General features: G+C 41.1%; 1 protein-coding gene across 1 annotated transcript; it reads right to left on the bottom strand.

Moving 5' to 3' along the window:
* Positions 1 to 2,932: 2,932 nt before the first annotated feature.
* On the bottom strand, positions 2,933 to 19,039 carry LOC112221610 (large neutral amino acids transporter small subunit 1). Its single transcript, XM_024383783.2, has 12 exons — positions 18,635 to 19,039; positions 14,614 to 15,011; positions 14,307 to 14,478; positions 13,799 to 13,924; positions 11,730 to 11,835; positions 9,250 to 9,294; positions 8,904 to 9,027; positions 8,620 to 8,723; positions 8,365 to 8,461; positions 7,725 to 7,874; positions 5,385 to 5,559; positions 2,933 to 4,974 (listed from the first exon to the last, which is right to left on the bottom strand). Exons 1-12 carry the CDS (start codon positions 18,711 to 18,713, stop codon positions 4,865 to 4,867), a joined length of 1,686 nt encoding a protein of 561 aa, XP_024239551.1. The 5' UTR covers positions 18,714 to 19,039; the 3' UTR covers positions 2,933 to 4,864.
* Positions 19,040 to 20,730: the final 1,691 nt, after the last annotated feature.

Genomic DNA, 20,730 nt, shown 5'->3' with positions numbered 1-20,730 from the left:
CTGTTCAGGGGCAGAACAACAGATTTGTACCTTGTCAGCTTGGGGATTTGAACTTGCAACCTTGTGGTTACTAGTCCAACTCTCTAACCACTAGGCTACCCTGCCTAACATTATTCCATAATGCCAATAAATAATAAAGTAAGGCATTGGCAAAAAATGATGCAAATTAATCTGTGAATTTCTTACTCTTTGGCTAATGTAAAGGTGATAGCAGACAACCAAAAGGCACAATGGTGCTTACTGTACTATTTCCCAAAGTTCACTGATTTGACCTTCCATTTGATTTTACTGCACCTTCCATTTTTGTTTGTACTTAAGTGCCAACTTTAGGGCCATGTTCACATCAGAACTGTTAACATCACATCTCATACAGAGGGATTAGCTAAATATAATTTTACATTTATACATTTTATATTTCTAAAAAATTAATTCAAGGTCCAAAATCTCATACCAAAAAAATGACCGTTTGGGATGATGATTTGAAATAATGTGGAAATTGAAGCCTATTTTTTTAACTACAATTTCAATGGTGAGATGACAGTCAGAGACACCTCTGTTTGACAGATGTGTATATCAAGGTTTTTGTCGTCGTCAGCCAGACCAACAAGGAAGTATGGGTACAGTCTCTCAGTAAAGGTGTCTTTGTGAGCTTAGATGTGTGTCATATCTTTGGGGTCGTAAAAGGACACCTCCCCACTGGATCTCACACTGGTCAGATCATCAGACACAGAGAGACAGGGGTTTTCAGTGTTAGGGTTCAGAATCACAGGAGTGTATTGGACCAACTCTTTCTTCTCCCAGACTCTGAACTGCAGGTTTCCCAGAGGTTTGGCCACGTTGAGAAGCGCTCCTGAGACCAACTGTGGACCGGGGTGTGTGTTGTTCTGGGTGTGTTTGTAGCTCATGAGGAATGTAAGGTCGTCTTTCTACAGGTCTTGTTTCAGAGAGATCTGCTCCTGAATTCTCTCCATCTCGCTGGCAATATTCTTCTCCTCTGCTGTTCTTCCTGCCTCAGCCCAGCCAGTCTGGCCTCCTCTTCCTCTCTAGGGGAAATGGTGATACTTCTCAAACTACTCTCTCTATCTGCCTCGCTATGTCTGCACATTGCTTCTTAATGTGGACCTCCATGCTTTAGTCGTTTTCTTGATTCTTTCAAAGACTCCCTGTTGGATTTCAGTTCTTCCTTTTGATCAAATGCAGTCTTTTTTATTGCCAGAACCATTCCTAGAGTGTCTGTCTCTAACTTTATAGCGAGATCATTCTGGTTGATCTTCCTCAGAATTTCCAGTGAGATCTTCACAGCTCCTTCATCATCTTCTCTACAGTATCTTGCCTGTCAGCATTCTCCAGACAGCCCTTAGGAATGGGAGACAAGCCATCTAACACGTTCATAGTCAGGTGCCACTGAAATCTCTTCAGGTAATCTGAGACCAAGCCTTCCAGAGCGGCCAGCAACAGCTCAGGGACAGGAGCAGGTGTCGCCATCGTAGACCACTCAGAAACTAGACTACAGGCAGTAAACATTGAACTTTCACTTTTCTCAGCTGCACTTGGAATCTACTGTTTGGATGGTACAGTATGTCTTGGCAATTGTTTGGTCTATTGATATTTGTCAGGAGACAAATTCCAGTTGTGTATCATGTTAAGAGTGAAAGTTACAAACAGTCCCTCTGTAATGATGACAGATGGAACAAATTCACTCTCAATTTCGACAACCCTGTCTTTATTTTCTTTGCTCTTTATTACACATTGTGTAGATATTGTTATTGCTATCATCTAATGTTGACATTCCACCTGAGCATCGATTTTAGTGACACATTAACCTTCAATCTCAATGGTGCCTGACGAAGACTTTTGGTCAAAAGGCATCACGCCATGCATAGGTGTATTTCTAGGCCATAGAGTTGGATAAAGGCCACACCTTTGCGTCTTTGCCATAATGGCATCCGTGACATCATGAGCAGTGCCACTGAGGGCAATCTCCATTTTAAAGTAGTATATTTCTTCTTCTTCTGCTTCTACAAGTTTATCGACAGTCAGTAATCAAGGGTGCATACCACCACCTGGAGTGTGTTGTCTGAACAGGCATGAAGCCAAGCTATGGTTATTTACTGGCACCTGCAGTTATCACATGTTTGCTCAGGAGTGTTGGAATTATGGTATCCTTCCTTAGCCCATAGGAAGTCCCACCCATTTGACTAATTCTAAATTCTAAAAGTCCTCAATGGCTCAGGCCATGCTAAAACAGGCTTCATAACAAGTGGGCCCACTATCTAAATCTATGAACCAAGACAATCTACCATCTTTAATATGATCCTTAGTGGATCCTAGACTGGCTTCAAATCACAGAGGCAGCCTCCTCATTTCCTTTCCTAGCGCATATGAACTCCTTTCCCAGAGCATGCCTCAATTTTATTACCGTTTGGGAATCAATGAACACAGAGTTCATTAATCCATGCCTTAGATACTAGCTTTGGAAATCAACACAGAAACAATCACAAAAGAGAGCGTATTACATAGAGTCAAGACTAATATTATCCAAACACTTCATATCAGATGATGATCATGGAGTACTGGGTATAGTGGTTGTATTCCGAGACCCTCATATAGCCAATTTTGTTCTTTGGAGATGTGTTATCTTGTTGTGGGAATGGGTTGTTGTCTGTATGCAGCCAGTGTCGCTGAGCTTTGCAATAGCTGACGTTGTTTCCCCTGAAAGTGCATAATAATACAAATCTTTAGTTATTTTAAATAGAAAGATGCAATAAAGATGTTGACACATTCAAAGCATTGTGCCATCATGGTTTAGCTGGCAATTATTTCCAGCATCACTCCCTAGATGGGTTTTAAAATTAGAATGATAATACAAAAAAATTTGTGAAATATATGAAAGAAAAATGAGTTTATTAATTCCGCAACAAAGACCCAGACCTTTTGAACAAAAATAGTTTAATGGTTATTGTACATACCCGCCATGGTCACTGACATTTAAGTCACAATAACTGACAGAGGTACAATTGTTTCTTCCGATTCAAATAATAAAAAGTATTATACCATAACATTCAGTACATTCAAAGGCTTTATCGTACATAATACGCAAGACTTTGTACACACCTGAACTATGTTGTGCGGTGCATTTTGGGCCACAAAAATATGAAGGTACCCCGACAGTTTCTCCTTCATGCTGGCAGTCATGAATATACTCTTACATGACAAAGCGATCAGTAATCCATTTAAACGTCCCTATTCCCTAAACTTCCTTCTTTACTCTATCTGTCAAGTTACTTCACAGTTTGTGCTTTCTGTAAGTCCAGTGACCTATTGTGCTATTGTCCCTACTTTCCCAGCGATTCAAGAATTCAATGAGGATTTTAAAAAAGAAGAATAGGAGCAGTTAACATTCTATACTGCATTGTGTACCTAATTCAGTAACTTGTACATGTTTGTGCTAATATTTTGTGCCTCCAGAATTTCATTAAGGCTCTATTCCACCCATATCACGAAAATGTAGTGCTAAAGCCCAACAAAAATGTAAATGCATTGTTCCCGTGTTGGCAGGGATGGCATTCATGGTAAAATCTGGATATGTCGGCTCAATCAGAAATTACCTTCACATTTCTAATGCTAAATCTGTAATGCTTCAGCGATACGGATTGTAATAGTGCCATTAGGTGTTTTGTTTATGTTTGTTTTTTGGCTTGAACTGGTCTGGCTTGGGGTCAGAAAAGGTTTGGACTGGGCTTAAATCTGTACTTGCAGTAATCGCTCATTTGAAAGAGAAAAGACCCTTCAATATCCACTTATGATACTCATAACATGACAAAAGTATACATCAGTAGCAAAATTGTCATGTTGGCTGAATGTTGATAATCACATTTCTGTCATGGTATCTGTACAAACAATAAAAAAACATCAAATGTAATCACCAAATATAATGGTTTTAAATGTATGGAAACCGGTAGATTTCATAAAAGCATGGTTTGACATGCCTTTATGTATACAGGGCATTGGGTATCAATACAAGCAACACATCAGATATCATATCAGAAATCCACTTTGCACAAATGTGCTTCAAATAGTAATCTGTCGAATAAATAAATTGGTTATTTGAAAATGTTTCAAAGTGAATTTGAGAATGGGATATAACTGTGTTCCAAACAATGGATATAAAATTGATTGTAGCAATACAGTGCACAACTAGATGTTAAAATCTTAATTGTTATCATGAGTGCAATCATGTCAAAGGGAAATTAAGGTAGTTTACAGAATGTGTGGTATGAGTTACCTGAATAAAATAATGGGTTTATCACAGATTGATGGCCATTGTTCAATCAATTTAGGTAACCAGTAGCTAGTTCCTTCAACTACAGTTAAAGACATACCGTCAGTTAAAGGGGGGGTTAATAGTTATATAATTCATAAGTCAAATATAAAATTATCTTTAGTTCGATGAAGACCGTTTTAAGACAAAGCAGGGTATTGTACGTATTATCAAAGATGATTGGATGATTGTCTAGAGAACATACCAACACATATGACTTTTGTTAATATAAATAGATTTTCCTTTTTAGCTTAATTCAGGCCTATTGAATACTGTGCAAAATAGGTTAAAACATATGAAATGTAAAAGAGGTTAGTTTAGGAAAATTGTGAAAAAGTTTGAAAGTAAACTATATCACTGAAAAGTGGAATTGAATTGCTGGAGAGAATACAAAGAGACAACACAGTAAGAAAATGCATGTAAAATACAAAATATTTACACCGAAGGAATTTGCATAAACCCCTACTATACCAAGAGTCATGGAACTCTGTAACAGAAGCAACAATGAGTGTAAACATGTAATGTTCCAACTAAAACATTGACTCAGTCATCCTTTGTTGTTTCGACTTCTTCAGCTACTTCAGCTGACTCCTTCTCTTCACGTTCTTCTGGAACGGACATAAAAATCTTCTGGCAGAACAGAGTAAAGATCTCTGAAAATAGAAAAACACACATTTCACATGAGTTATTTTCTGGTAGTCTAAAACTGAAGGCCACGTTTAATTTGCAGGAATGGAAAGATGGCATGTAGAAATGTGTAAATGTGACTATTTTAAATTACCTTAACCTGTATGATTGTTTTTCTTTCAAACCCTTATTTACTTTGTATGTTCAATTTAATTTGGGATTAAACATGCAAACTTTGCATTTGAGTAAAAACTTCATACAAATCTATTTGACTGGATATGAACTTTAGACACAAAACAGCTTGTTACTAGCGTGCAAAAACAAAAACGCCATTTTCAAAACAAAACAAAAAAAACAGGAACAAAATCTCCGGCCTTGACTTTGCAGTAGTGTACATACAGACAGAATGTAAGAGTTAAATGTATATCCAGCTCACCTAAGATCTTCTTTACAATGTGGGGCTTCTTCCACTTGTACCCCAGAAGATAGGCGGGGATACCAGTGAGGATGATCCCACTGCCTATCAGGCACTCGAAGGGAGCTGCCCAGAAGGACACCACGATCATGAAGACACAGCCCAGCACAAACACCACAGGGACCACCAACCAAATCTGCCAGGGAAAATAAGATAAGATTAATGTACAGAAACCCAATGGTTACTGGATGAAACAAAAATGAGCTCAGCTTCATATCACTTCAAACATTCTATTGCGTTGTGGATGGAAAAATATATTTTCAACTTCCTGCAGGAACATAATATTTTAATTGAGTGGGCCAGGGCCGGTCCTTGCCATTCTGCCACTATAGGTGAGGCCAAAAATGCTACCCCCACAAAACTAGAATAGTCCCAGTAAGCAAAATTAATTAAAAATACATGTATAAGACGTATTTTCCAGACGTTCAATTTAGTTTCTGAATGAAAGGTGAAAAGTGTATTATTTTTTTTTTGAATTTTACCCCCTTTTTCTCCCCAATTTCATAGTATCCAATTCTTAGTAGTTACTATCTTGTCTCATTGCTACAACTCCCGTACGGGCTCGGGAGAGATTATTTTACAGACATTGAAAATATGTATTTCCCGGATGTTGACATCAAGCTAATTGTTGGTTCTGAATGAAAGTTGAAAAACATGAATTTGTAGACGTCTATGTTTGGGCCACATCAAGACGTTCAGACTTGGTCCGGACCAGACCAAAAACCAATGTCCGTGGATGTGGAAATCAAGGCCAGTCCAGAACTGCACCAAAAAAAGAAGTCCAAAAGGTATTGGCATTCCTGATGCCTGTGACTAATCAATTTGGCTATTTAAGCTCTAAATATCAGCTACCCAACTATATCAGGAGTTATCACGAGCCTATTTGCAATGTGGTTACACGGCGTGAAATGCAGAAATACTTTATTTTTCACTATGATCAGCTTGTCAAAAATGGACAGATTCAAACACTGACAATGGGTTGAAACTCCTGTACAACAGCTGTGATTGTCCATTATATATTGTCCATTTCTCTTTGACCTATCCTGTTTTTATGATATTTGTTTGATAACATGACAGCACATTTTTTATTTGATTGAGAGCAATTTAGGTTAGGCTATTTGATGGGAGAAACCTCCACGATGTAAAAAGTGTCCATCTCATTACATTGTCATACATTTTATCTCCAGCTGCAGAAAAGGCCACATACTCTTTGTACCATATCCTATATCTGCTACATGATTTATGTTAGATCATTTTTTTGATGGAACGTTGGTGGAGCGCTGCAGAGATGCGTCTCTCGAACCGCACGCTGGAGAGGCACGCTGGGAATGGACAAGCAAAATATGTTTTGCCCCTTCCTTTGACAAAGTGGGTACTGCTTATCAAAAGGTGGCATCGCTGAAGTTGGAGACTTTTATCTCCCTCACCAACTTTAAACATCTGCTATCTGAGCAGCTAACCGATCGCTGCAGCTGTACATAGTCCATCGGTAAATAGCCCACCCAATTTACCTACCTCATCCCCATACTGTTTTTATTTATTTACTGTTCTGCTCTTTTGCACACCAGTATTTCTACCTGCACATGACCATCTGATAATTTATCACTCCAGTGTTAATCTGCTAAATTGTAATTATTCGCCTACCTCCTCATGCCTTTTGCACACAATGTATATAGACTCTTTTTTTCTACTGTGTTATTGACTTGTTTATTGTTTACTCCATGTGTAACTCTGTGTTGTTGTCTGTTCACACTGCTATGCTTTATCTTGGCCAGGTCGCAGTTGTAAATGAGAATTGTTCTCAACTAGCCTACCTGGTAAAATAAAGGTGAAATAAAATAAAATAAATAAAATCACCGTTTACCCAAAAAGCCCATATGCCACCGGTTGAGAGAAATTGTCATCGTTTTTTTGGGCAGTATTATGTGAGGTTTTATGTGTTGTTGTTGGAGGTGTGTCTTCTTCAGTTTAGCTCTTGATCCGCCTAATCCTGCCTAATGACGGGGCCGGCCGTGAGTTGGGCCATAAGACCTATGCCCTGTTCAATACTTTTGAAATGCACTTATCTGACATGACATAACTGGTGAAAGAAATGTATAGAAAATCTGGTATACACCAACCCAGCCATGTCAGATCAGTGATTACTTCAAGGTAGGGATGAAGGAAGAATGCATTTGAAGAGTATTCAAACCATAACCTGAGCCTCCCAATGAGCAAAATTGGTTGATTTATGTTTTTTCTAAGTTTTTCCAATGTATTTTCAACTTCTTGTGGTCATAGAGCTGTGTACAGAAACAGTACCTTGATGGGCCTCCTGAGCTCTGGCTTGGTCCAGCGGAGCCACAGCAAGCCGGCGATCGCCATGCCCACACACAACCAGGTAAAGAAGCTGAACAGGTTGATAACCGAGAAGATGTCCTTGGACAGGGCGTAAAGCATGGACAGGAAACACTGCAGGGAGAGGAATCATATATAGACATTGTGCTCACGTATTAACCCGAATTCCTCATTTCATTTTGTGATAGCTCCGGCTATGACGGAGCGCCGAGAAGACGATCAAACTTGACTATCTAGAGGAAGTAAAAGTCGTAACAAGGTTTCCGTAGGTGAACCTTCTCCAGCTGCATAAGTACGTACACTATACATTTGCCTTTACTCCACACTCAACTTTTTTTCAGCGAAAGGTTACCATTAAAATGCAGTAAATGTACCACTTTATTGATACAATTTTTTTTATTGTAATGGGAATAACTACTATTCAGTTACTATGTACAATGTTGAGATGTACTGTATCTACAAATAATAATCTGTGCCAGATTGACTTGAGTAGATGACTATGATTATAACTTTGCCCAATTCTGGGTTCTGAAATGCAAAATTCTGTCTAAACAAGGATGGCATTACATTTGAGATCAATTCAGGGACCAATGGCAGTACTCACTGTGAAAATTAGGGAGGGCACTGGGGTGAAGAGGTCCGTGTGGACCAATCCCAGTGCAGCAGGGAGCTGACCCTCTCGAGCGCCAGCATAAAACAGCCTATAAGAAGAGGCAGACGAACCCTGATGATTGAGTGTTCTGCAGTTGTGCAGCATTTTGATAAAATCTCTAGGCTTTAAGTATCAAAAGACTGAATTAAAAACACACAGATACACACACTCTTTGTCAAGTTATCTGTGTGTTGATTAGATACAGACCGTGCCGAGGTGAACAGGCTTCCATTGACAGCTCCGAAGCAGGACAGGCCCACGAAGACAGGGATGAGCCAGGACATCACACCAAGATGGTATTCCCCAAAGATCTGCAATGGGAAAGCACTACCATTGAATACTCTCATTCCAATTCAACATCTCAATGTATTATCTTTATCACTACCATTATCATTACCTTTTTGTTAGCAAAATAAATGGCAGGAACTTAGGTAATATGAGCTCACTGTTATCCTGCTCCAAAACGTGATCTTTAATAAAGCCATCCTTACCACAGCTACTGCCTCGGACTCAACCATCACACTCGGGGGGATAGTGGTGAAGTAGGCCAGGTTGGTCAGTACGTACACCACGGTCACAATGGGCATGGAGATAATGATGGACAGGGGCAGGTTTCTGGAAACAAGGTCATCAATTAAAGATCATGTAATTGGGGGCACTCATAATGTGTCAGCCAATCACATTTGAGGTTCAGAGTCAACCGTGTGATTTGATCTAATATTTGTGTTTAAATTAATGCAATTTTATGACTGTATTCAATGTGATTACATTATATGAGTGTGACATTTGATAAACACTGTACAATCCTCAACAAAACCTTAATCACACATAAGTCACCTCTCTGGATTGATCATTTCCTCTGTCACGTAATTCAGGTAATTCCTAAAGGAGAGGAAACAGAACATGATGCATTATATTCCAACAAAAACAGTTGAAGTTGGAAGTTTACATACACCTTAGCCAAATACATTTAAACTCAGTTTTTCACAATTCCTGACATTTAATCCTAGTAAAAATGCCCTGTTTTAAGTCAGTTAGGATCACCACTATATTTTAAGAATATGAAATTCAGAATAATAGTAGAAAGAATGATTTATTTCAGCTTTTATTTCTTTCATCACATTCCCAATGGGTCAGAGGTTTACATACATTCAGTTAGTATTTGGTAGCATTGCCTTTAAATTGTTTAACTTGTGTCAAACTTTTTGTGTAGCCTTCCAGAAGCTTCCCACAATAAGTTGGGTGAATTTTGTCCCGTTCCTCCTGACAGAGCTGGTGTAACAGAGTCAGGTTTGGAGGCCTCCTTGCTCGCACACTCTTTTTCAGTTCTGCCCACAAATTTTCTATAGGATTGAGGTCAGGGCTTTGTGATGGTCACTCCAATACCTTGACTTTGTTGTCTTTAAGCCATTATGCCACAACTTTGGAAGTATGGTTGGGGTCATTGTCCATTTGGAAGACCCATTTGCGAAAAAGCTTTAACTGATTGTCTTGAGATGTCGCTTCAATGCATCCACAATTGTCCTACCATCTATTATGTGAAGTGCACCAGTCCCTACTGCAGCAAAGCACCCCCACAACATGATGCTGCCACCACCATGCTTCACTGTTGGGATGGTCTTCTTCAGCTTGCAAGACTCCCCCTTTTTCATCGAAACATAATGATGGTCATTATGGCCAAACAATTATATTTTTATTTCATCAGAGGACATTTCTCCAAAAAGTACTATCTTTGTCCACGTACAGTTGCAAACCGTAGTCTGGCTATTTTATGGCGGTTTTGGAGCAGTGGCATCTTCCTTGCTGAGCGGCCTTTCTGTCACAACTTCCACCGAAGTCGGCTCCTCTCCTTGTTCGGGCGGCGTTCGGCGATCGACGTCACCGGCTTTCTAGCCATCGCCTCTCCATTTCTCATATTCCATTGGTTTTGTCTTGTTCCATTACACACCTGGTTTTCATTCCACAATTACTGCATGTATTTATTCCTCTGTTTCCCCTCCATGTCTTTGTGTGTAATTGTTTGTTTGTTATGTGGATTATTGTCAGGCGCTTTACTTTTGCCATGTTCCATGTTTTTGGCACGTTATTGTTTTAATGTGCTGTATTTTGTAGAACGGAATTAAAGTGCACCTGTTCACTACACTCTGCTCTCCTGCACCTGACTTCGCCTCCCGTACACACCCTTGACACTTTCAGGTTATGTCGATATAGGACTTGTTTTACTGTGGATATTTGTACCCGTTTCCCCCTGCATCTTCACAACATCCTTTGCTATTGTTCTGGGATTGATTTGCACTTTTCGCACCAAAGGACGCCCATCTCTATGGGGCAGGACACATCTCCTTCCTGAGCGGTATGACGGCTGAGTGGTCCCATGGTGTTTATACTTGTTGTACAGATGAAAATGGTACCTTTAGGCATTTGGAAATTGCTCTCAAGGATGAACCAGACTTGTGGTCTACAATTGTTTTTCTGAGGTCTTTGGCTGATTTCTTTTGATTTTCCCATGATGTCAAGTTTGAAGGTAAGCTTTGAAATACTTCCAATTGACTCAGATTATGTCAATAAGCCTATCAGAAGCTTCTAAAGCCATGACATAATTTTCTGAAATTTTCCAAAATGTTACAAGGCACAGTCAACTTATTGTATGTAAACTTATGACCAACTGGACTTGTGATAGAGTGAATTAGAAGTGAAATCAGTCTGTAAACAATTGTTGGAAAAATGTCTTGTGTCATGCACAAAGTAGATGTCCTAACCGACTTGCCAAAACTATAGTTTGTTATTAACAATACATTTGTGTGGTTGAAAAACTAGTTTTAATGACTCCAATCTAAGTGTATGTAAACTTCCGACGTCAACTGTACATTACAGCATCTAATATTAGATCCGTTTAGATTAGTTGCGTAGCATCAACCTTCTATAGGCTACACACTGGAATTATATCCATAGTACATAACAAGCATCCTGTGAACAGTTTGTGTCCACATTCTGATTGTGTAGGTAGACAGTCAAAACACATGCTGTCACTGTTGTCACAATGTAATAGACATGTTTTTAATACCATGTGTACACGCATTGAACCCTGGATCAATTGTGATCAGATCATCTTGATTAACAAAAGTCATATGATAATACCAGGGTCGTATATACTACGCACAAAATAGAAGCAAACGGAAGCAAACTATTTGAAATTGTCCAATAAGAAGTGCTTGTTTACACTTTCCATTGCATATGGCTTTGAAACATTTTGTTATGTTGGAACCTAATATGACTCAGGTGTAAACGTGCCATGTGTGGTGTTGCAAAGGCCTTACCATCCACCAAAAGCAAAAAGTCCACTGTATAGAGCCAACACAATGTTGTCGACTCCCCATTTGCTGCCTTCAAATGCTAATTCTGGTGTCAGGTATGGCACATCACCTGTTCAGACACAGACAAGAAAGCAGCACTAGATGTCACTACTTGGCAAAAGGGACTGACTCCAACGAACAATGAACTGGGAATATAAACATGGAATATGATAGACACACACGTGTACACACGCACACGTGAGCGTTTTAATATGAAGCCATACAAAGTCACAATTGTTGTGATAATTTGGCCCAATATGTTTTGCCTTTGCACACTTGCTATGTATGACTACATTTGACTGATAGAGATGACATTTGGAAAAAGAGAAAATCGCTTTTTTTGACATAGGCTGCACCCTCCAAACACCTAACCCTGGGTTAGTCCATCTGCCATTGATGGACTGAGATAATAATAATGTTTGGGAGTTGACATTTTAAAATGAGGAGGGAGACCTTTTTGATGATAACAAATGTCTATCCACTCAATTATTCACATAATATCCAGGCCAGTGAAAAGCCTACTATAGAGGCCTACATCAGAAAGGGAACATGCTGTCAGGATTGGAAAATGGAAAATGTTTGTTTTCTAATCCACTGTCTTGTCTACCTGTTCATTTTAGTTGTAAATGACACCGCTTCCATTTTAGTTGTAAATGACAGCGCTTCAATTGCTAGGATTGCCATAGAAGCACTGCTTAGTATACTGTACCTCTCTCTTTCTCTCTGTCCCTCTGTCTTTCTAGCTCTCTCTCGTCCCTGAACAAGCAGAAGGGTGCATACCTTGGAAGAGTTTAGGCCTTATTGACCATGTTGGAATAAATGAACGTAATCTCTAGAGGCAAACAATGATACTCCTATGAGCTGTGGCTCTTTGTTGTCATCCAGGCCTACATCAAAGGTGGAGTGGTGATAAGATGAAAATAGGGTTTTACAACACTGCAAAATGGCAATCTCATCAAGATTTTTTTTAAATATAGTTGTGTTGATTTTGAACTCAACAAGATAATCTACATGCCAAATTATCCGCCTATGCGGTAAGATCATTTATCTTTGGCAAATATTTACTTTGCTTATTTTCAAGCATATAATGGGAGAAAAGTGGGGTAAAATATACTAACTTGCTTTGTAACAGAAACCACATGTCATTGACTCCTAAAATGATAAATGTGGGTACAATGACACATTGACATATTAGAAGTGAAGAGGGGAGCTGGACCCCATCCATATGCAGTGCTGATTGCTGATCTCTCTATCACTGCTCTCTTGTGTGTGCACAATATATCTGTACAATGTAAAGCTATGAGTCTTTCCTTCACCTTGTCCTGTCTCTCCTACTCTAGAATCTACATGAGAGATAGAAGATGCTAGAGAGAACTGAAAACTGAAACAGACACCCCTTCTTTTCAGACGGCAGAGCGTTCATTTTTCCCCGTCCTCCACTCCAGTCTTAAGAATTTAAAGAGCACAGCACAAGGAACAAGTTCATTGGCTAGTTATTTTTTTAAATATTATTTGTAATTTTTCTCTGCATTGTTGGGAATGGATTTGGGAACAGCATTTCACTGTTAGTCTACACCTGCTGTTTACAAAGCATGTGACAAATAAGATTTGATTTGATTGATTTGTTTTAGTTTCCATGGCAACCCAATGTGCAGCACAAAGGTAGCCGGAGTGGTCTTGTGGCAGCGGGACCAGATGTAGTAGGGAGAAAAGGTGGCTGCACAATGTATGTTGGATGGGTGGGTTGTCTTTAAATACAAAGCTATTTTGCTAGGAATTCATGAGGGTGCAGATGGTTTAGCTATATCGCAGACAGTAGGCTATGAAATTTCAAAATAATTTTCAGCTTCACTTTAGTATTTTATAAAGAGATGGTTGCAAAAACACTGGATAATACACATGGCTAGCTAAGCCGTGGTGAAATATGTATAACAAGCACGAACCTATAGACAGGATGAGAGGATGTGTCAGACGTGTGTCTGACTTACCCACAGACACCGGTACATGTGTGTGCACTGGGTGTGTGAACTTACCGGTTCCGATCTGAATGAAGCCGAAGATGATGATGATGATCAGGGCCAGGAGCTTGGACACAGTGAACAAGTCCTGGACCTTGGTGGCAGCCCGCACGCTGATGCAGTTCACAAAGGTCAACGATGCTGACCGAGCGAAACACAGGGTAGAACATTGATTGACCCTCGAATGTAAATTGCATATGTTTATGTTTTTTATTATTTTATTAATGTATTTTTGTTATTTAAAAATAAATATACAGCAGATGTGAGAGAACATCAGTGGGGGAAAACAGTCCCTTAAAAAAAGACATAAGGGAGGCCAGCAAAATAGTAATTGAGTGAATACAAAAGTAGTGTGGCGGTAAACAAATATTAAATCATGCAGCTGGCTAAGAAACACCTGTTTGGCTGATGTGTGTTGCAGTACGTGTCAGTATTTGTATAGTTCACTAATAATATTTTTTTAAGTATCATTTGTGCAATGTACAGGCACCCCGATTCCGGAGGTAGTGATGGTTATACTCACTGAGGCAAAGACAAGCGATGAGCTTTGCGGCACTATCGGGCACACTGCAGTTTGGGTAGAGGGGTTTGAGCAGGTAGGTGGCGAACACCAATGACACCACGTACTGTGAGGAGGGCCTGATGATCAGCATCTCCACCCACAGCTTGAGGAAGGCGGCCAGCTCACCGTACACCTACAATACAACTTCATTTGTCCAGCTGCAAACAACAGAGTTTTGGCTTCTGCTTGTTTCTCAAGCCCCTCAGATAGCACACAGACACACACAAACACAACCCCCAACACAACCACCCCACCCCCACACACACACCTCCAGGATATAGGTGTAGTCTCCGCCCGACTTGGTAATGGTGGTACCCAGCTCGGCATAGCATAGGGCGCCCATGGTGGACACCACACCACACACGGCCCACACCACTAGCGAAAGACCGGCCGAGCCCGCCTCCTTAACCACCCCGGTGGGTGTGATGAAGATGCCCGAGCCGATGATGGTGCCAATGATCATGCCCACACCGTTAAAGAGCGTGATGCTGCGCTTCAGTTCAATCTTGCCGCCTGCCGCCTTGGCTGGGGAGGAGGCCTCTGCGGTAGGGGTGGTGGCTTCCATGGCATCAGCAGCCGTAGGGGTAGGGGTGGATGGGGAGGCAGGCTTGAATGGAAGCTTGTCCAGCGACGGAGGCTGGTCAGTGTTGTCCGGAGCCGCCTCAGCTGCAGGATGAGGGGGAAGGGTTGAGGGAGGAGGGGATGACAGGGTGGGAAAGAGGGGGACAAGGTAGAGTTCATTAAAAGGGATTGCTGGCACTCTCCTCTCGATGATAGTTCAGGAGTTGAGCAGCACATTGACTTTACATGGCCCTGTATTGTAAATAGACTGAACAGACAGGGAATGAATTGATAAGCTATGCCATGAAGGGAAAGTAGAATTATGCAAGCACCATGACTTCTATTGGATGCTTATGAAAATCTGTGGTTTATAACACAGATGCCATCAGATGAATGCCAAGTTGACTAATACCACTCCAGTGCATCTTCAAACCTGTTAACTTTTTATGGCTGGGGGCAGTATTGAGTAGCTTGGATGAATAAGGTGCCTAAAGTAAATGGTCTGCTCCTTAGTCTCAGTTTATAACATATGCATTTTATTATTGGGATTGGATAGAAAACACTCTAAAAAGTTTCTAAAACTGTTTGAATGATGTCTGTGAGTATAACATAACTCATATTGGCAGGCAAATTCCTGAGTTGAAATCAAAACAGGAAGTCAGATATCTGAGCTTTGTATGTATTCACCAGAGTCCCCAATGAAATCCCCTTGAGGTATGAATGATGTTGCACTGCCTAGGGGTTCAACTAGATGTCAACCATCAATAGAAATTATAATGAGACTTCTATGATGTTGTGGGAGTGAATGATAGCAGAATCAGTCAAGTGTCTGGCAGTCAGCCATTTTCTGATCATGTTTATTCCTCGAGGTAGTCACTTGACTTGCTCACGAAGACAAGAAGGAGTACTCCGGTTGGAACATTATTGAAGCTATATGTTAAAACCATCCTAATGATTGATTCTGTACTTAGTTTGAAATGTTTCTTAGACGGTAATATCACTTTTTGAAGTTTTTGTTCGATATAACGCTGACCAGAATTAGTGTTTGGATATGTATACCAAATGCGCTAACAAAAGAAGGTATTTGGACATAAATAACGGACATTTTCGAACAAAACAAACATTTATTGCGGACCTGGGATTCCTGGAATGCTTTCTGATGTAGATCATCAAATGTAAGGGAATATTTATCATGTCATTTCTTGTTTATATTGACGCTATCTTTGCGGCTGTGGTGTTTTTACTTTTGAGCGCCGTCTCAGATTATTGCATGCGTTTCTTTTTCCGTAAAGTTAAAAAAAAATCTAACACAGCGGTTGCATTAAGGAGAGGTTTATCTATAATTCCATGTGTATAAATTGTATTATCATCTACATTTATGATGAGTATTTGTTGAATGATGTGGCTATGCAAAATCACTGGATGTTTTTGGAACTAGTGAATCTAATACGCCAATGTAAACTCAGATTTTATAATATAAATATGAACTTTATCAAACAAAACATGCATGTATTGTGTAACATGAAGTCCTATGAGTGTCATCTGATGAAGATTATCAAAGGTTAGTGATTCATTTTATCTCTATATGTGCTTATTCTCTCTCTATCTTTTGACTGGTAAAATTGGCTGTGTATTTTAGTGAGTTGTTGGTGACAACAACATAATTGTTTGTGGTGCTTTCCCCGTAAATCCTATTTGAAATTGGACACTGTGGTGGGATTAACAACAAGACTACCTTGAAAACCTTATAAGATAAATGTATGTTTGAGGAATTTTAATTATGAGATTTCTTTTGTTTTGAATATGGTGCCCTGTACTATCACTAGTTGTTGTTATATCGCTCCTGGTAACGGGATCTCAGCCATAAGAAACCAAGACAGACCAGACCTCATGAACGCATTAATGCAGAAATGTTGAGTGTTTGTCTGTGTGTGTATGTACATGTGTGTGCGTATTTGATACACTGCCGATATGGCAGTTTTTCCTACTTACAAAGCATGTAGAGGTCTGTAATTGTTATCATTAGGTACACTTCCACTGTGAGAGACTGAATCTAAAACAAAAATCCAGAAAATCACATTGTATGATTTTTAGTAATTAATATGCATTTTTTTGCATGACATAAGTATTTGATACGTCAGAAAAGCAGAACTTAATATTTGGTACAGAAACCTTTGTTTGCAATTACAGAGATCATACGTTTCCTGTAGTTCTTGACCAGGTTTGCACACACTGCAGCAGGGATTTTGGCTGTCGCTGGGCAATACGGACTTTCAGCTCCCTCCAAAGATTTTCTATTGGGTTCAGGTCTGGAGACTGGCTAGGCCACTACAGGATCTTGAGATGCTTCTTACAGAGCCACTCCTTAGTTGCCCTGTCTGTGTGCTTCGGGTCGTTGTCATGCTGGAAGACCCAGTCACGACCCATCTTCAATGCTCTTACTGAGGGAAGGAGGTTGTTGGCCAAGATCTCGCGATACATGGCCCCATCCATCCTCCCCTCAATTCGGTGCAGTCGTCCTGTCCCCTTTGCAGAAAAGCATCCTCAAAGAAAAAAAAGCTATATTTTTGTCTCATCAGACCACATGATCTTCTCCCATTCCTCCTCTGGATCATCCAGATGGTCATTGGCAAACTTCGGATGGGCCTGGACATGCGCTGGCTTGAGCAGGGGGACCTTGCGTGCGCTGCAGGATTTTAATCCATGACGGCTTAGTGTGTTACTAATGGTTTTCTTTGAGACTGTGGTCCCAGCTCTCTTCAGGTCATTGACCAGGTCCTGCCGTGTAGTTCTGGGCTGATCCCTCACCTTCCTCATGATCATTGATGCCCCACGAGGTGAGATCTTGCAGGGAGCCCCAGACCGAGGGTGATTCACGTCATCTTGAACTTCTTCCATTTTCGAATAATTGCGCCAACAGTTGTTGGCTTCTCACCAAGCTGCATACCTATTGTCCTGTAGCCCATCCCAGCCTTGTGCAGGTCTACAATTTAACCCTGATGTCCTTACACAGCTCTCTGGTCGTGGCCGTTGTGGAGAGGTTGAAGTCTGTTTGATTGAGTGTGTGGACAGGTTTATTTTATACAGGTAACAAGTTCAAACAGGTGCAGTTAATACAGGTAGTGAGTGGAGAACATGAGGGCTTCTTAAAGAAAAACTGGTCTGTGAGAGACGGAATTCTTACTAGTTGGTAGGTGATCAAATACTTATGTTGTGCAATAAAATGCAAATGAATTACTTAAAAATCATACAATGTGATTTTCTGGATTTTTGTTTTAGATTCAGTCTCTCACAGTTTAAGTGTACCTATGATAACAATTATAGACCTCTACATGCTTTGTAAGTAGGAAAAGCTTCAAAATCGGCAGTGTATCAAATATTTGTTCTCCCCACTGTATATATGTGCGTGTGTGTGTGTGTGTGTGTGTGTGTGTGTGTGTGTGTGTGTGTGTGTGTGTGTGTGTGTGTGTATAAGCGCTGTCATAGGCCTTTCAGACAGATCAAAACATATCCCCACTCTTAACCTCTCACTAGCCCTGTAGCAAATCACATCATTAGAAAACTCCGTATATAAATGCATGCATTGCTGCACCAGATTATGCAGTAGCCTGAGCATCTGATGCAACTCTGCACTATGTGGTATCTAGGCTAGGCTAATGTATGTGTGTGTGTGTGTGTGTGTGTGTGTGCGTTTACGTGTGTGTGTTGTGCGGGAGCGGTGTACCTACCCTCCATCTTCTCCTGGCCCTCGGTTGCCGTCTTCAAGCTCTCCTGGCTGTTCCATGGTTTCAGCTCCGGCTCTGCCATCCTGTTGTTCGTTTGGCCCCCTTATCTCTTTTACCCTTCCTTTTTTGCTCTCTTCCTCCTAGCTAGGCTTCCCTACAGTCTCTCTTTCTCACACACACCCTCCCTCTGTTTCTCTCCTCCTCCCTCTTTTTCTCCTGCACACTATATCTCGTCCCGCTTGTCTCCCTCTCTCCAGTGTGATAGTGAGTGCAGGAGAGGTAGCAGCAGACCTAGTGTGGTGCCTGATGTGGTGATGGTGATGCTGCCACCTAGCCTACGCCCACTTCTGATGAATGATGGGAGAGATAGCGAGCTCAGCAAGAGAGGGGGGAACTAGGTCAGCTTTTGCAGGGACTGCAGCCACATGACAAATCTTTTTGTGCCGTGTGGGAGGCAACGATGTGTGTGTGACTGTGTGCTTTGATGCGAGCGTGACACACGGACAAAGAATGCAAAAAGCTCCGGCACTCCACCTAGTGGCCATGACAGGGAAGTCCATTTTCTTTGTTCTCTCTCCCATGCTGAAAGATGACTGGGGGAATAGAATGGGTCATATAGAATGCATCAGATCTAAAAAAAGCCTCAGCCCCAAAAAGCCATCTTGGATGTCACTCTCCAAATATATACAGAGAGTACCGCATTTCCCTTGGGATTTACAATCCTTCCAGGAGGATACCCTTTGACCACCACTAGGCCTAATTAATGACTGCAAGTAATACTATCCAATAACGATTCTATGGAAGTAACTACAACATTTTAGCCCTCATATCTGGATATGTGTGATTGAATATGAAGTTGAAACCCTGCATGGCTGTCATTCTAAGTCATCAACTTATGTATCTGACGTATTTCCACTAGATGGCACTCTTACATATGCATAAGGGAGAGATAAAGTGGTTATGGCTTGTGATTTCTTCCTGCCCATTCCTGTTTGCTACATACAGAAAATTTGTTCTAAGCTGACTGCACAAGTGTTCTTCTAAACCAGTAGTGCATTTTCATAAAAGTGCATTCTGAGAATGAGCCATGTTCTTTTAATGCACTAGTTTTACTTGCATACCTATCACACTGCCAAAGGTGACCTGTGAGTACCAAGATCCTATCCATGATGGAACATCTCATCTACAGATGGTAATGCATGGACAGGTTGTATAACATAAAAGGTAAAGGTGATAAGGATGAATCTATTAAACCAATATCTCAAATAAGGAAAATAAGGAAATTACTGTACATGACTACTAATCGGCGATGAGGGCCAGATCCAAGATGTCTTTAGCAGGAACCCAGCACCTCTCCTCATATGCCTTTCAACTCGGGATCTGCCATTTCGGGTAGAGTCTCCCCGGTTTCATTGGTCCTTTTCCCATCTCCAGAATCCTGAGTTCCACTGCTGTCCGTCTTGTGTTACACCGTACCCTCCGTATTCACCCTATCTTCCATGTGTCTAGGATTAAGCCTGTGTCTGCCCAATGTGGTAGCGGGGAGCAAGGGTCCGGCAATGGTCCGCTCGTCGACGATACCTGGAGTTGGTCTTGAGAATAGCCACCCTGGCTCTTCTCCAGGTACATCAACAGCGGCGGACAAACAACTGGGACGAGGATATGCTGACCTCCTGCTCTTGTTCAGGGAAGAGTTGAGGCTGATACCCCATGGAGCGCTCGAAAGGGAAAAGTCCCATGGCAGAACTGGGAAGAGTGTTCCGGGCATACTCCACCCAGACCAGTTGACGGCTCCAGATAGTGGGGTTGTTTGAGACCGTTTAGGGTGGTCTCCTGCTCTTGATTTGCTCGCTCCGACTGACCGTTAGTTTGGGGATGGAATCCAGATGACAGACTGGCCGATGACCCAATAAGGATGCAAAATTCCTTACAGAACTGAGACGAGAACGCCGATCGGAGACCATGTCTACCAGGAGTCCATGGATCCGGAAGACATGCTGCACCATAAGCTTGGGGCCGTCTCCTTGTCAGAAGGTAGTTTGGGGAGAGGGATGAAATGGGCGGTCTTGGAGAACCGGTTGACTACCGTTAGAATGACA

The sequence above is a fragment of the Oncorhynchus tshawytscha genome, linkage group LG22, assembly GCF_018296145.1.
Source record: "Oncorhynchus tshawytscha isolate Ot180627B linkage group LG22, Otsh_v2.0, whole genome shotgun sequence".
Lineage (NCBI taxonomy): Eukaryota > Metazoa > Chordata > Actinopteri > Salmoniformes > Salmonidae > Oncorhynchus > Oncorhynchus tshawytscha.
The sequence above is the reverse complement of the archived record's forward strand: the minus strand, read 5'-3'. Positions and strand labels throughout refer to the sequence as shown.